Here is a 15736-nt window from a genome sequence, read left to right as displayed (position 1 = left end):
TGCTATGCTGGGTCTCTGGGTCTCTCTGTTCTATTTTGTTCCAGTCAACCCTGCCTTCTTGGCTTTCCCCCCACCCTCTTGCCCGCTCCATTCTGTCAAATGGTCTCAGCTCTTGGTTGGACATCACAATTCCTTTTCCCCAAGCACCAGGGGAAATAAATCACTCGGTCACAGCTAAGTCTTTGCCCTGCCCTGGCAACTCATTTCAGTGTATTCCAGCCCACTGCAAGGTCAGCCTAGTGGATGAGCCAGAGGGGAGTGGCTAGAGAGATTCTCAGACTGGAGGAGGGGTAGAAGAAGGCAAGAAGCCTCTTTTTCTCATGTAGGAAGACTGACCATCTTGCCTTCCTTCTACCTCATAGGGCAGTGTCGGGTGGGGTTCCTGAGAAGAGGTAACACAAAACAGCTGCCTTGATAATAAGCCCATTTGCACAATTTCTCTTGGCCTCTTCTCACGTGCTTCTCTTCATGTCCACTTCTCCCTTTTATAGGCCACCTTGTTGGGCTGCTCTTGGGTGGCCTGTACGCTACACTCTGAAGTCCCACCCAATTTTGCCCTCCCTGAGGGACCTCATATTCCCACATCACCTCATCTTCCACCCTCCCTCCCTCCACCAAATTCTCATTCCCTCAGCTTATCAGCTAGGTTATACATTAATTGTGAACAAGGACATGTCTGAAAGTCATTTCAGTCCCCCATTGTTCTCCTGTCCACTTTATCAAAACACACATACACACGCACCCCAATGTCTTTCTGTGGGTCTAAGGCAATCTCTAATTAGTGAAATTCCAAGCTAAATATTTATGGCCTGGTGGAAGAGTTGGGTCTTGATCCTATTTCCCCAAAAAGACTGGTCCTGGAAGGGGGCAGCCCCAGGAGGGAAGCTGGCACAGGGGCTGGCTTTCTGCCCCTGCTCCAAGTCCTTAGGGCAGTGGGGTTCAGTCCCCCTTTCATACTTTCAACGAAGGTTGACTGAGTGTCACAGGGTGCTATGCCAGGACCTGTGACAGAACTCTAAATCATAATCCTTGTCCTTTAGGAAGTTACAGTTCAGCTGGGAAGACAAAATCTGCACAATTAAAAGTTTTTAAAAGTGATCAAAAGGAGTTCATACAGAGAGGAATGAACGTTCAGAGAAGGAAGGAGGAATTCATACCAATCAAAAGGAAAAAGCCACTGAGGATGGAGTGGTGTAACTTGAGCTAAGATTTGAAGGACAGGAAGAATTGGGGCAATCCAGACGATAAATCAGACTTCCCCTCTCACTGTTGTGGCCTCTCCCGTTGCGGAGCACAGGCTCCGGACGCACAGGCTCAGTGGCCATGGCTCACGGGCCCAGCCGCTCTGCGGCATGTGGGATCTTCCCGGACCGGGGCATGAACCCGTGTCCCCTACATCGGCAGGCGGACTCTCAACCACTGCGCCACCAGGGAAGCCCGGTGACATTATTTTTTTAGCTGGTCCTGTGGGACATTCTTTGCCCATCTGAAGGTTAAAGAAGCAGATAACAATACCTCATGGTGCTGACATTTTCAAAGGGTAATGAGTTTTCTTTTCAAACGTAGTACCTCAGGTGCCCCATACCCTTTATTTTAGTCTGCTTTGGCCACCTGCTCTACTCACAGACACCTCCTGAAGTGCCTATAGCCAGAGGACCTGAGAAATGAGGATTCCTGGAGGTGAGAAGGCCAAGTAAACAATGAAGTCACCCAGAAGAGAGGAAGAAGACTGAGCCACGTGCCAAAGACCTGGTTAAATGTGGCCAAGTAGGTGACAGTGTTGGCACTGGTGCCAGATCACGTGAACCACCTTGGAGAGTAGTGGATTGCCTTTCAGTTTTAGGGAGAGCCATGTGCAAACTGGGATGGTGGAAAGGAGCCACAAATGGTTATCCCCCAGTTCAGGGAAGGTACCCAAGTTCTCTGCCACATTGGATTCCTTCCTTAGGAGTTATGTGATATCAGGAGCTACCTAAATTGAGAAGAGCCCAGGCCAAAAGGGCTGGTGAGGAGAACTTGTAGCTCTTAGCCTGTATTCATGTCTCTTCTGCCTTCCACCAAAGCAGGGGAATAAATCCTATATTCCACTCAGAAGTCCAAAGAATGTGAATTCTCTTTTGTTCAGGGCTTGGGAAGCCTGGGGAGGTGGAGGGTTGGCTTGCTCGGGAAGGAGTGCCGGGAATGTGTGGGGATGTTGGTCCAGATGTGGCCAGCACTGCAGGGGACACTTCTAAAACTGGCTCTCAGAACTCTTCCACAGCTGCCCTAGAGCTGTCTCCCTTCTTTAGTTGAGGGAATTGGGACTTAGGTGTGTGGGTTTTTTTTTTTTAACCTTTAATCAACCATTTTCCTTGAACTACATGTGGAAATAATTAGAGCATGAATGCTGAGTAAATGTAAGTCCTGGCAGTCCCAGACATACTTCAGTGACAGGTTCTTGGCAGGAATGAAGAATTGTGAATCTCATGTGAATTTCCTTTAGCCATTCTCTCCCTTCTTTTCTTCCTTTTTTTTTCTTGCAAGGCAAACACAAATAGAATAAAAATGTTATTAATGGCATTCTAGGGGAGTAGAGGGTTCCAACCAGTTAAGAGTGAAATCAGGCCACTCAGTTGGGGTCCCATTACTGCTCCCCTGATTTCCTCTGCCATGATCCAGGAGGGAATGAAAAAGCATTGCTTATGAAAATCCTTTGACTATGAAATCCAACTTTAATTCCCCCACCAAAGCCCAGCAAAAACCGTGAAACACCCTCAAGAGGGTCTATACATAACCAACATCTTTAGTTTAGTTTAGGTTAGTTTCCTTGGGAGGTTAAAGTTTGATATTCAGGAACATCTGAAATGGTAAATTCCTGTGCTTCCTAGGTAAGAGAATTCTAACAGTTTAAGGGACTTTGGCATCATCAACAACACTTACATTTTATAGATGGGAAATCTGAGGCCCAGAGAGGTCAAGCACCTTGCCCTAAGTCACACAGTGTGTTAGAAGCAGAGACATGTCCAAGGCCTCTCTCCAGGCTCTTGCACCAATTCTCTTTACATAGGACCTCACTGCCTCTGCCTGGTCTGACGCCTGGGTTACTGATTCAGGTTTTAGCAGAGGTTTAAAAGTTTTTTTGTGGGTTTTTTTTTTTGCCTACTTCCCAATGTTTGCCAAAGCATTTCTCATGCAGTGCCATTCATCTTCCATTTCTAGGAGCTCTCTAGACTTCCTGGGTTTGCTCCCAGTTTTCTGAATGTGCCTACTCTGGTTTCTTGGCTGGTCCGCCTTCACAGCCCTCGTACAGTTGTGCAGGCTTTTTACTGCACAAGGAGGTGAGCGGGGCTGAAATCCAACCTGCACTCTGCTTGCCAAGCCCTGTAACCTGGCCCGGTGTTGCATCTGCCCAAAGGGGAAGACACTTTTTCTGATTTGCACAAGGACCCCATGGGTAACCTGCCTTCCTTTCTGCTGCTCTCTGTGCTCATCTTGTCCCTTTGTCTCAGTTGCCCTCAGCCCTCCATTCCCACCCTTTCCTCCTGAGCTCATTTGTTCTCATCATCTACACAGATGATGTCCAGATGTGCACCTCCAATCCTTTATTTTCAACTTAGTGGGATGTTTTACTGTCCCTTTAGACTAATGTCCATAACTGACTCATCATTGCCTGCCCCTCTTTCATTCAGCCCCTTCCCAGGGCTCCACTCTGACAGACACACCAGCAGCCTTCCAGGCCTTCAAAGCCAAAGATCTTGGCAGCTCCCTGGATTTTCTCCTTCCTCTCTTCTGTCTGGTATGTTGCCAGATCCCCTTGTTCTTTAGAGATTGCTCTTGGATTTCTTCCTTTCTCTGAATCCATGTCACTACCTTCCATGAGACTTATCACCCCAGACTCTTTCTAGCTGGTTTCCTTGTGCCCCCAATTCCTCCTGACCTATTTCTTCCCACATACCACCACCCAACTGTTCTTAAAACCCTCCTGCTAGGGCTTCCCTCGTGGCGCAGTGGTTGAGAGTCCGCCTGCTGATGTAGGGGACACGGGTTCGAGCCCTGGTCCGGGAAGATCCACATGCCGTGGAGTGGCTGGGCCTGTGAGCCATGGCCGCTGAGCCTGTGCGTCCGGAGCCTGTGCTCCGCAACGGGAGAGGCCACAAGAGTGAGAGGCCTGCGTACCGCAAAAAAAAAAAAAAACCCTCCTGCTCAGAAACTTACAGATTTTCTGTCCAGATCCTACCATTCTTCAGGACGAGTCCCACCTCGTCCATGAAACCCATCTCCTAAGGTCAGCCCCATTGACTTCAGGACTGCATTGGTCTGTGTGTGTTAGTTTCATCTCCCGGACTACGTTAGAAACTTCTGTGAAGGCAGAGGCCACATCCTGTACTCTTTTAGAGTATATGCCACAGGACTTGTACCATGCTAGTCACAGGCTGTTATCCTTTTTCTTTTTTTTTAAAATAAATTTATTTATTTTATTTATTTATTTTTGGCTGTGTTGGGTCTTCGTTGCTGTGCGCAGGCTTTCTCTAGGTGCGGCGGGCAGGGGCTACTCTTCGTTGCGGTGCACGGGCTTCTTATTGCGGTGGCTTCTCTTATTGCACAGCATGGGCTCTAGGCACGCAGGCTTCAGTAGTTGTAGCACGCGGGCTCAGTAGTTGTAGCACGCGGGCTCAGTAGTCGTGGCTCACGGGCTCTAGAGTGCAGGCTCAGTAGTTACGGTGCACGGGCTTAGTTGCTCCACGGCATGTGGGATCTTCCCAGACCAGGGCTCGAACCCGTGTCCCCTGCATTGGCAGGCAGACTCTCAACCACTGCGCCACCAGGGAAGCCCCTGTTATCCTTCTTGTTTGTTGTTATAGGCATTATCAAATACGCTTTCTGAGAAGTTTAAACTCCTTGCTTTGGCTTTCACTGAAGAAGCCTAGAGGACTATCCATACCCTCTACTTTGTCCTTTAAAATGGACAAGTCTCAGGCAGATGGTTGGAAAACAGAAAATGAATACCATGCTCACACCCAACAGACTAATTCAGGGTGGAGAGTCGTCTGGCTTAAAAGTTTCCATTCAGGGTTCTGATGAAACTGAAGGGTGAAATTGTGAAACAAGGGAACTTACAAAAAGCACCCTTTAGGAAGACTGCCACGCTATCTTGGGAATTCCCAGGGGTCACTCTGAAGACTATTGACAGATAGTGGGGAGCCCAATAGCCCCTGTCAGAGTGGCGTCATTGCATGTGCCTGAGTTGGGGAGATAGCATGGCACTCCACAGGAAGACACCCAGCTCATTGCTGTGGACCATGACCTGAAGGCATGGGAGCAGAAATGCCTACTTACCTCACACACAGCTCAGAGTTACAGCCTCCTCACTGCCAACAGGGATGAATACTCTACCCTCATAGACCCTTGTGAGATTATTTTCAGTCCATGTGAAAGGGCCTAACATATTGCTAACTCTGTGCTTACTAAATGCCACTATTTGTTTATGCTGTGACTGGACAAGACCATTGCAGAAAACTGAACTTACCATTATATAGAAACCAAACATCCAGTCTGCCATGCTGTATCTGGGCCACCTCAAAAAAGTCCTAACATATGGAGGGGGAGGCATTCCAGAGACGGCAGATGAGCAGCTGGGAAGGTGAAAGGGCTTCCATATGAAGATGGCAGTGTAGATCCTTGTGTGACAGGGCCAGCACTTAGGAGAATGTGACAGAATTTGTAAAATAACAAAGACAGTGGTTAAGGTAAACAGCTTTGTCCCATTTGAAATTTGAAAGTAGACATTTCCAGGCACACAATACATTATCACATAATGAGTAGAAAATGTGCTATCCTGTAAGCTATGATAGAGGCTGGACATAGAAATTAATACAATGAAAAAATAGATAATTCTTGAATGACAGATCCATAATAGAGGTTTTTGTTTTTTTTTTTAATCTTAAGGCTAATCCTCTTGGGGGTGTTGCAGCCCTTATTTTGATATCATGAAGCTTAGCCATGCCTTACCCCAAACATCCTGAGTGCATTGTCGCTGGCCACTGACACTGACACCAACCTGAAGAGCCCCAAATGACATTTAATGTAAAAAACGTTTACTGAGCATTTTTCTCTGGCAAGACAATGTGGTGAGTCTGTGGGAAGCCAAAATGTGCAGGCGTTTAGTCTACTTGAGATACACTTTGTGTGCATAAAATATTAAATAGGGCTCTGACTAACAGACTAAAGGCCTCAAAGCCTTCTTGTTTATGGTGAGTCAGATTGACTGAGAAGCTAATTAAGCTTCATTTTCGGTCCTTTTACTTGTAAGGCCCACTTCCAAAGCCCTGTGCCCAATTTTGCAGTCATAGTGGTGTATTCTTTTTATTAAGGGGGGGCCCCTCAACTTGTTTAAGCTTCAGGCCCCACAAAACCTGGGTCTGGCCCTGGTGCCTAAACCTCAAGATGAGGGATTGGCTGTGAGCACCCACGAGGGAGGGACAAACACAGTGCCTGTTGCCAAGTGCATCAGAGCAACTGCTAGAAGTCACTCCTTCCTCCTCTTTCCTGGAATATGTAGGACGCAGCAACACACTCTTCAGAGAAAAAGAATCAGAGAATTGAGTAAGGTCACATGATGCTCCAGCCATATTTCAGGGTCCTTGCTTTCTTCCTGGCTTTCTCAAGCCTGTGCTACTGGGTTCCATTCCAGAACGGCCGTCCCAGCCTGTGCCCCACCCAGGTCTCCTGCTCTCCCCAGTTCTGTGAATTCCTTTGTCCCCAGCTCTGGTGCTCAGCATATCTGAGGGGCCCAGGTGTTCCTGTGAAGTTTCCATGACTAATTCTGGCAAAGCAAGGAGAGCCTTTCTCATGTCAGCAAAGCCGCTCTGTCACAGAATAGTGGCAAGGGGAGCCAAAATTCCACCTTGGCATACGTAGGGCTGTTTTTTTCAAAAAGAAAGTTGGGTAGGAGAAAAGGGATGGAGGGGACAGAGCCAACCCAGTTCACATTAGTGAAATGATGATGGTATATTAAGCTGACAGTTTTATGGCTTTGCTTATAAGCTTCCTCCCCTGCCAAAGCACACTGTTCTTCCAGAAATTGTTTTACTTCAGAAGACTTCTTTTAAACATTCAAAGCATATTTTATGTTCAGGCTTAGTGCTGGTCAGCCCAGAGACTCAGACACCCTGTCACCTCTGCTGGTGGTTTTGCAAATAACTGGTTTTCCCATGGCTTGCAAAGGATCTTTTTCAAGTGCAAAGATAATTTCTGTTTTGTTTTTTTTTTTTAGACCTTGGATCCAAGACAATACCTTTTCTAGCTCTGATTTGTAGAGAGGCAAAGTGGTTTAGTGGAAAGAGGACTGGAAATAAAGTCTGGAGACCGTGGGGCAGGACCCAGGTCTGTACCCATGAAGTCTTGGACCAGTCAATACAGCTGTGAGCCTCCATTTCTTCTTTATCATAGGATGTTACATCTGGAGGGGCCTTAGAAGTAACCCCTGCCTGCCTATCCTAAAAGGTTTTGAAAATAAAAGTAACAGTAAAAATTACAGACTCGTCAAAATTGCTATTCAAACAGAAAGTATCATTATCACCATGCAGTGGCTCAGAGAGGACGTTTTTCCCTGGTAAAAGTCAGCAATGTTCCTGGTCATCTTTTACCCAGGGGAATTTGAAGTGTGCAGATTAACATGAGACCAAACCCCCAGAGCATGGCTTGCAACACATAATGAAAACAACATAAAAGCAAGTCAAGGAGAGGATGTAGAAGGATAAAGCTAGAAACTTGATGTTTCTCCATAGGGAGCAAGTATTTTGTTGATTTTTCTCAATATATCATGGTGGCCTCACTTCCAGAACACATTCCCTCTCTCCACTCAGTCACACAGGTATATTCAGACAACCGGTTCATATACCTGCGACCTCACGCTCCCAGAGAATATTCAGATGCCAACGTCGTTATCTCTACGTAGATGAAATTCTCATACAGCTTTGGGACCTAATTCCTAAAATTGTTACGGTAGTAAAGCAGACAATTTTCTTTCCATTGTGAGAACTGCACTGCGCCTGTGACTCCTCCCTGTACCAGCCCTTGTAGCTGTACCCTCTCCCTGCAGCTCATTTGACTGTTCCCCGTAAGGGATTATCAAGACTCTGGGGTCAGGCTGATCTGTGTTCCAGTTCTGACTCAGCTCTCGCTAGTTATGTGGACTCTGCACATCACGGAGCTTTTCTGAATCTTATAATTCCTCCCTATCTGTTACATGGAACTAAAAATATGGAAACCTACACAGACGTTGTGAGGACAAAGAGATCTGTGAAGAGCCTCACTCAGTTGTAGGTGCCCTGATTAATACTAGACCTAGGCCCTGGTCACCCCCCACAAGATTGCGGCCTTACACCTGGCAGGTTTTTGTCTCCAGCCTCTCTCCAGGCTGCCCTGCACTTTGAGTCGGTATTTCCAAGCTGGAAGGGACAAGACGCAATATTCGAAAGCACCACCTTCATCATGTCACCTGCCCCGTCCCAAACTTCCCAGGGTCTTCACTGTGCATCAGATCCATGGAGAGCCCCTTGGATCACCTGGCCTGACCCGCCCCCTGCCACCTGCGAGCCCCACCTCATCTCTCTCTTCCTGCATTCACACACCAGGCAGCCATTGTCCTGTACCTTGAGCATGTTCCTGCCATGTTTATCCCCTCTCAAGATGTTCTCCCTCACTCAGAATCAGTCACTCAGCAGACGGGTAAGAGCACCTACCCCTCTGAGGAACTTCTCAGGAGCCTCAGGGATGCTCCTGACATCCCTGCTCCCAGAAAACATAGGGCTTGGAGAAGGGCTTTCAATGACACAAAGAAAATTTTCTGCCTTATTGATTTCTACATGACAGCATGCCTGTGAATGGGCAGAATAGGGGGCTGGTGTGCTGTGAGGGCTTCAGGTTAGATGTTTTTTCCCAAGTCAGCAAATCCCTGGTTCTCGGTGTCCTGATGCCCTCAGGGCACCCGCCCATTCTCCCACCCCGCTTTGTCACATCTCGATTGGGAGGACGGAGCTGGGAGGAGCTGCTGAAGCCAAAGCTGCGCTTCTGCATTGCAGCTCCAAGCTCCATAAGACAAAGAGAGAGATTGCCCCCTATTGACAGATGTGCCACCTGCAAAGAGGAATGCTGTTTAGCTAGCATTTCTCTGTGGTCTTCAGACACGATAACAGGGTTGTTAGGCCCTTGGTTTTTTCCATTCGGTCAGTGCTGCTCTCAGTATTATCATTCAGTGTAAGGAAGGATGGTTGGGGACTTGACAGCCCAAGGTGATGACAGCATCACGGTGGGAAAATTGTATGAAAATCAGTTGCCCTCTGTAATAACGGCCGCTTCCTGTTGTGTGGCAGGCACTGTGCTGCGTGCAGTACATCTCATATAACCCTCCCACAGTCCTCATAGGGATTAGTGTTCCCATTTTACACACTAGAAACTGAGGTTTAAAGAGAGTACCTTGCCCACAACCATGGCAAGTAAGGAGCAGAGGTGGGAGGTGGACATCAAATCTAACTCTGTCATAGCCTTAAGCACTTTCTCCTGACATTTGCTAATTATGCAAATCAAATCCCCATCATAATTTCTTTAATTTTCAATCTTATAGATATGAAAATAAATCAAATATAAAAGAATAGTTTTCCCTTTGGTTGGGTAGAACCCTAGCTCTGCCACTTTCTACTTATTTAAGCTCTTAAGGCTTAGTTCCCTCATCTATAAAATGGGGATAGTTATGATGTCTGATTTATGGTGTTGTCGTAGAGCTTAAATAAGATCCTGTAAAATGAAATTCACTTAGCAGGGCGCCAGGCATTTATAAATAGGAGCTTAGTCATCTATTGTCTGAAGATCTGGGTTGGAATCCTAGCTCCTCATTTTTAGCTGTGGGACCTTGGGCAAGTTACTCGACCTTCCCATTTTGTTTCCTCATCTATAAAATGTGGTTAATAATACGCATGTTTTTGCAGGGCTGTCCACAGTAAGATGAAATTGTATGTATGAAAACGCTTTGTAAATTTTAGTAGTACTATTCAATTATTAGTCATTATATTTTATGTAAAGGGTATCTGTTTCTTTAAATGGGTTTTTGAGAATTATTTCTGAAAAATGACTTGGGTTGAGTTCGACCTATCAGTAAAAGCTTTTATTTTTAATACTCACTAAAAACAAACATAAGATGAAAATAGGCTCTGTAAATGCCACAGGTTATTCTTCAGGAAACTCTATAATCATTAAAATGAATAATACTTAGCAAGCAGCTTGCTTTACAGTTTATGATGCAGTTCCAAATATATTATCTCATTTCATCTTCACAAGGTAGGGCAGGTATTTACCCCTATTTTACAGATGAAGAAAGCAAGGCTCAGAGAATTGAAGTGACTAATTATGGACATACAGCTAGTAAGTGGTAAAGGCTTGTGGGACTGTCTGCTGGTGTGTCTTTGAGTGTAGGCATATGTCTGAGCATGCTTTTTTATGCAGTAGTGTGTCTTTAACTCACGTGACACACTCACTGGGGGTATATATTTGTCTGTAGCCCTCAGCATGTTGTTTCATGAAGGGGGAGAGGAGAAGGTAGTCTTATGTGAGATTTTTTTTTGCACTGGTCAGCAATAGCCTTTTCCTCTTCATTTTTAGAGCTGCTTGCCATTCCCAGGGAGTTTCCAAGAGGGCCCTGCCTGGAGAATATACTAGATTTTATCTCCACTCCTGGTTTAGGAAACAACAGCTCTCCAGTACCCCCAGCCTGCTGGGAATTACTTCCTCTTTCTTTGCTCCCTGCCAGCTTTATTGAATTCGCCTTAGCAACATCCAAAAGAGAATGGGTTTAGCAACAGCTTGTGAACCAATGAAATGCGAGCATGGCAAGGGTTTCTAGACCAATGGGAGCCCTGCATGACGGGCAAGCTGGCTCAGAGAGAAAATAACCTAGAGTTTGCAAAGCAGCCTCCGGGTGGCAGCAGACCAACTTGTATTGGACATACCCTCTCAGCCCTCAACATCCACTTTGTTTATTGCTTTCTTTGACCTTTTCTTGGATGTAAAACATTTACCGACTATAAGAATTTTACAGTTACAAGCTTTGCAGGTGTGAGTTTTCTGCATGACACGGCAGACATGGCCTGAAGGATGGAATCTTAGGTTCCATCCCCCAGCTTTACTATAGCCAGTCCCACGACCCCATCCCAGCCTCTGCCATCTTTGTTGGTTCTTCCACGGCCAATGCTACCCCAGTGGGCAGAAGCCTGGAGGCAATGGTGACTGCCTACCCATGCAGTCAAGAAAAGGGCTCAAGAAATCACATTCTCCTTCGTTCAGCCTCCACTACTGCTGACCTGAGTGGCAGATGAGGTGGGGCTAGCTTTCTGCCACCAATTGATAGGAGGGAAGGACTGTGTCACTGACAGATTAGTGCCTGTGAACACCCACATTGGCAGTGGCACAGACTGGGACCATTCCCTGCCTTGTCAGTTTTGCTGCACATGTCTGAACACGAATGTCTGACCACAAGTGGTTTGAGAACAGGTCTGTCTGTCACGTGATTCTTTGGCCCTCTTGGTCTTGAAGCCAGAGGCAGATATGGGCAGGGGCTGCCTAAGACCATGTCGAATAATAGCAGATCCATGTTTCCAATGGTTTAACCATCCTTCCTTTGCCTTTTGAGATGGCAGTGCCTTGAACACTGCTCAGTGAGATTTTGGTCCTTCAGATATCTGTACTTCTCTCAAGCATTTCCACTTCTGCCTAGCTTGCTCTTCTCATCCTGTAGGAGTCAGTTAAGGCATCTTATCTTCAGAAAGTCTTGTTTGAGTCTCACCTTCCTGTTGTTAACACTTCCTCATTGCTTTCTAGAGGTCTCTTTAGTCTGTTTCCTTGGATAGCCATGGAGCTTCTTGAGGACAGGGACTATGCCTTTTTATCTCCAGTCCTTAGCCTAGTATTGGCATTTAATGGGTGCTCAATAAACGTCTTAGAAGAAAGGAAGCCTGCAAGAAAGAAGCTCTTGCTCTTTGAGAAACAATCTTAGAGATTCATAGGGAGCTGGGCCTGAGAGGGAGCAGTGCCAGCAAGACTGATGCTGGCTGTTGGGGAGAACTTCTGGCTGTTTAGGACCCTTCAGCACCATGAGCCTCGACTCTAGGCCACGGCCCGAGGCTGAGACATAATCACCACCATTGGCTCATCCGGAGATGGGCTCATCTCACTGACACAAGGGTTTCCTTGATGATTTTGTGTTTTAGGAGGAACCAAGGAGCAAATCCAAGATCTGTGCCAATGTGTTTTGTGGAGCCGGCCGGGAATGTGCAGTCACAGAGAAGGGAGAGCCCACCTGCCTCTGCATCGAGGTAAGTCCCGAGGGTGGGAGCCAGAGTGTGGTTATCTCGCTGGAGCTACCAGTCTGCAGAGCAGTGCCAACGATTTCATCATCTTTATAAAAGCACACCTTGTCTATCTGAGAGAAGTGAAATTTTTATCTCAGAAGTTAAAAATCAGATGTGAATGTAGGGATATTTTTCCTTTTAAAAAATGTTTAGCTTTAGAAGAGTTTTAAATTACAAAATTAACAATTGCTTTTTATAAGTCAAGTAGTACAGACATTTATGCAAACATAAATATAATAATCTTCCCCATAACCCTCAAATCCCATTAGTCTGAAATAACCAGTATAAACAGTTAGGTGTTCCACACGGGTTTTTTTTCTATGCAGCTATAAACATATAGGGTTTCCCCCTATTTTATACAAAAATGGGATCGTAATATAGACAGATCTAGATATATGCAACTTGTATCTTATACTCATTAATATATAACAACAACCCTCTAGGTCAGCATATATAGTTCTAACTCATTTTTTAATAGCTCAATATTTAGTGATGTACAGGAACCAGATTTATGTAATCATTTTCCTATAGAAGATGGACATTGAGGTTGTTTCATGGATTGTTTGCCACTACAAACAATGACATCTTTCTACAAATGTTCTTACATGCTGCTGGCTTTATCTCTGTAGGATAAAGAGTCCCACTGGGGCATGCTAGGTCAAAGGATATGCATATTTTAAAATACTAGATGGAATGCAGATTTCTCAGGTTTGGTTTTGTTTTTAATGAAGTTTAAAAAACAAAGTGACCTTTTAAGAAATACTTCTTTTGTAGGCAGGATTCTTGCTCTTGGCAAACATAAATAACCTGGATGTGTGCCCTTTTTTCCCCTTTCTGTCAAATGAACCCAAGACTGGAAATTCATCTGTAATTCTACACGTAAATACACCCACCTTAGTGCCCTGTTGAAAGATCCTGACCCATTGTCCCAGAAAGGAAGTCCCCAACTCAGAAACCTGCAAACCAAATCTGCTGGGGACTCTGGGATGTCCTCACTAGTGGTGTTCCTGGCCACTACGTGGCCATTTAGGGTCCAGAAACCTGATGTCTAGCCTCAGCTCGGCCATATATCATTGTGTGATTTTAAACAAATTAGTTGCCACTGGATGCCATAAAGACAGACCATGTTTGGCTTTGCTCAGGGCCAGCACATGGTAAGAACCCAGTGGTAAGTATTAGTTAAAAGAAGTTTGTCTTTCTGGGCTTTGGTTTTCTGGTCTATAAGTTGGAAAGGTTGGGCTACTTTCCAGTTCCAGGGTTCTGTGTTCTTTTACCACAGCTGCTCATTTTTACTTTAGTGCCTTTGTTAGGTCTGAGCAGAACTTGCTCCCCCCTTACCCCTTTCAAAAACCATGGAAGTCTCAGGCTTCCCTCCTGCCAATGCAGGGGACACGGGTTTGAGCCCTGGTCCGGGAAACTCCCACATGCCACGGAGCAACTAAGCTCGTGTACGACAGCTACTGAGCCTGCACTCTAGAGCCCACGAATCACAACTACTGGGCTCACGTGCCACAACTACTGAAGCCCGCCCGCCTAGAGCCCGTGCTCCGCAACAGGAGAAGCCACCGCCCACGCACCGCAACAAAGAGTAGCCCCCGCTTGCTGCAACTAGAGAAAGCCCGTGCACAGCCAAAAATAATAAATAAATTAATTTAATTAAATAAATTTAAAAGAAACTAAAAAAAAATCATGAAGTCTAAAGAAACTGAGCTTGCCTGTCACAATGGCACTTTATATAGTATAGCCAAAGTAGAATCAGGTTGCCAAGTGAACCTTAGTTCATTTACTGTGTAGTACTTCACAAAGACCCAGGCACCCCCTGCCCCTGCCTCACAGCAACTGTTGTGAGATTAGGAGAAAAACAAAATACTAAATAAAGCCAGAGAGCAAAGATTCTTGTAGCTAGACCCTGGAATAAGTGAAGAATTGGGGTGATGGGGGGTAGGGAGCTGTATGTGCCTGTCTTTCAGTCTCTCCACATTCCCAGCTCTGGCTGTTTTGTGTCGTAGAATGTTGGAATTTAGGGCTTCCCTGGTGGCGCAGTGGTTGAGAGTCCGCCTGCCGATGCAGGAGACACGGGTTCGTGCTCCGGTCCGGGAAGATCCCACATGCCGCGGAGCGGCTGGGCCCGTGAGCCATGGTCACTGAGCCTGCGCGTCCGGAGCCTGTGCTCCGCAACGGGAGAAACCACAACAGTGAGAGGCCCGCATGCCGCAAAAAAAAAAAAAAAGAATGTTGGAATTTTAAGGGATCTTAGATCATCCAGAGACATTGATTGACTTTCTACAAAGTGATAAAGTGATAGATAATCCAGATTCCTGACTTCGAATAAAATGCCCTTCCTGCTAATTTGATAGGGTTGGAGTAGGGGGGATTTATTTCTTTTCATTGAGTAGAAGAGATGACCCTGGGCCAGGATCAGCACAGAGCACCACGAGGGGCTGCAAGGTGATGTGGTCCCTCTAACAATGAGTGGGGTAAGGTCACTGATGCCAGAGCTGAGGCTCCCTGTTGCCCTGGCAGGATAGAAGGCATCTCTGCTGGTGGGGACTCCCCTCACAAGATGGCTCTGTGTGCGTGTGCGTGTGTGTGTGTGTGTGTGCACGTGCACACACACAAACTCAGCCCTAACTGCACCAACGTCCTCCACGGTCTGTTTCAGCAATGCAAACCTCACAAGAGGCCTGTGTGTGGCAGCAACAGCAAGACCTACCTCAACCACTGCGAGCTGCATAGAGATGCCTGCCTCACTGGATCCAAAATCCAGGTCGATTACGATGGACACTGCAAAGGTAAAGAGTGCTCTCATCACCACATCACAGCTCCAGCTGGGGAGCCATGGAACGGAGCAGTGTGGCCTGGCTTCCTGGAGTCCTTTCCACCCTGAGCACAGTGCCCAAAGCTGTGGAGACCACCCAGTTGCTTGGAGAGGCATCCCCTTGGTGCTCATGAGCCTGTTGGGTTTGCCCTGGGTGGCCCAGGCCTCTGCCCTGTGCTTCCTGCATCAGATTCCCAATGTGGCTTTCAGTGCTGTCTGGAGATGGATAGTGGGTGGGGAACCACATCAACAGTCAATAATATGGTAGCATTTAACTGAATTCTGTACCTTTTTAGAAAGCAGATAAATTTCACATATCCTATGCTTTTTAAATTTGGGCACCTCTCAGCCCTGATAATATTATATTTCCTCTAATTCACACTCAAACCATTGCTATTATGGTAAGAGGGAAGGGGTCCCAAGCTTGTTGCTACCCAGATACCAGCCGCCTGGCCAGCCTTGAACTTCCTTGGAGAAATAAGAAGCTGTTTCCCACATGTTGGTATCCATTTCTTTGTCCATAATGATTCTGTATGAA

The 15736-nt window shown here is 46.3% G+C and overlaps 1 protein-coding gene across 2 annotated transcripts in view; it reads left to right on the top strand.

Annotated features, from left to right (window-relative positions):
- FSTL1 (follistatin like 1) overlaps positions 1 to 15736 on the top strand; it is a 51059-nt gene that overhangs the window by 20990 nt on the left and 14333 nt on the right. For both annotated transcript variants that reach the window (XM_027105882.1, XM_027105873.1), the window contains exons 3-4: positions 12240 to 12344; positions 15043 to 15172. In XM_027105882.1, coding sequence (XP_026961683.1) covers positions 12240 to 12344; positions 15043 to 15172 — 235 coding nt within the window. The remainder of the gene's footprint in view (positions 1 to 12239; positions 12345 to 15042; positions 15173 to 15736) is intronic.

The sequence above is a fragment of the Aethalodelphis obliquidens genome, unplaced genomic scaffold, assembly GCF_003676395.1.
Source record: "Aethalodelphis obliquidens isolate GAN/ISIS:26980383/991018 unplaced genomic scaffold, ASM367639v1 scaffold1, whole genome shotgun sequence".
NCBI classification, from domain to species: Eukaryota; Metazoa; Chordata; class Mammalia; order Artiodactyla; family Delphinidae; genus Aethalodelphis; species Aethalodelphis obliquidens.
This window is presented reverse-complemented; position numbering and strand designations above follow the sequence as displayed.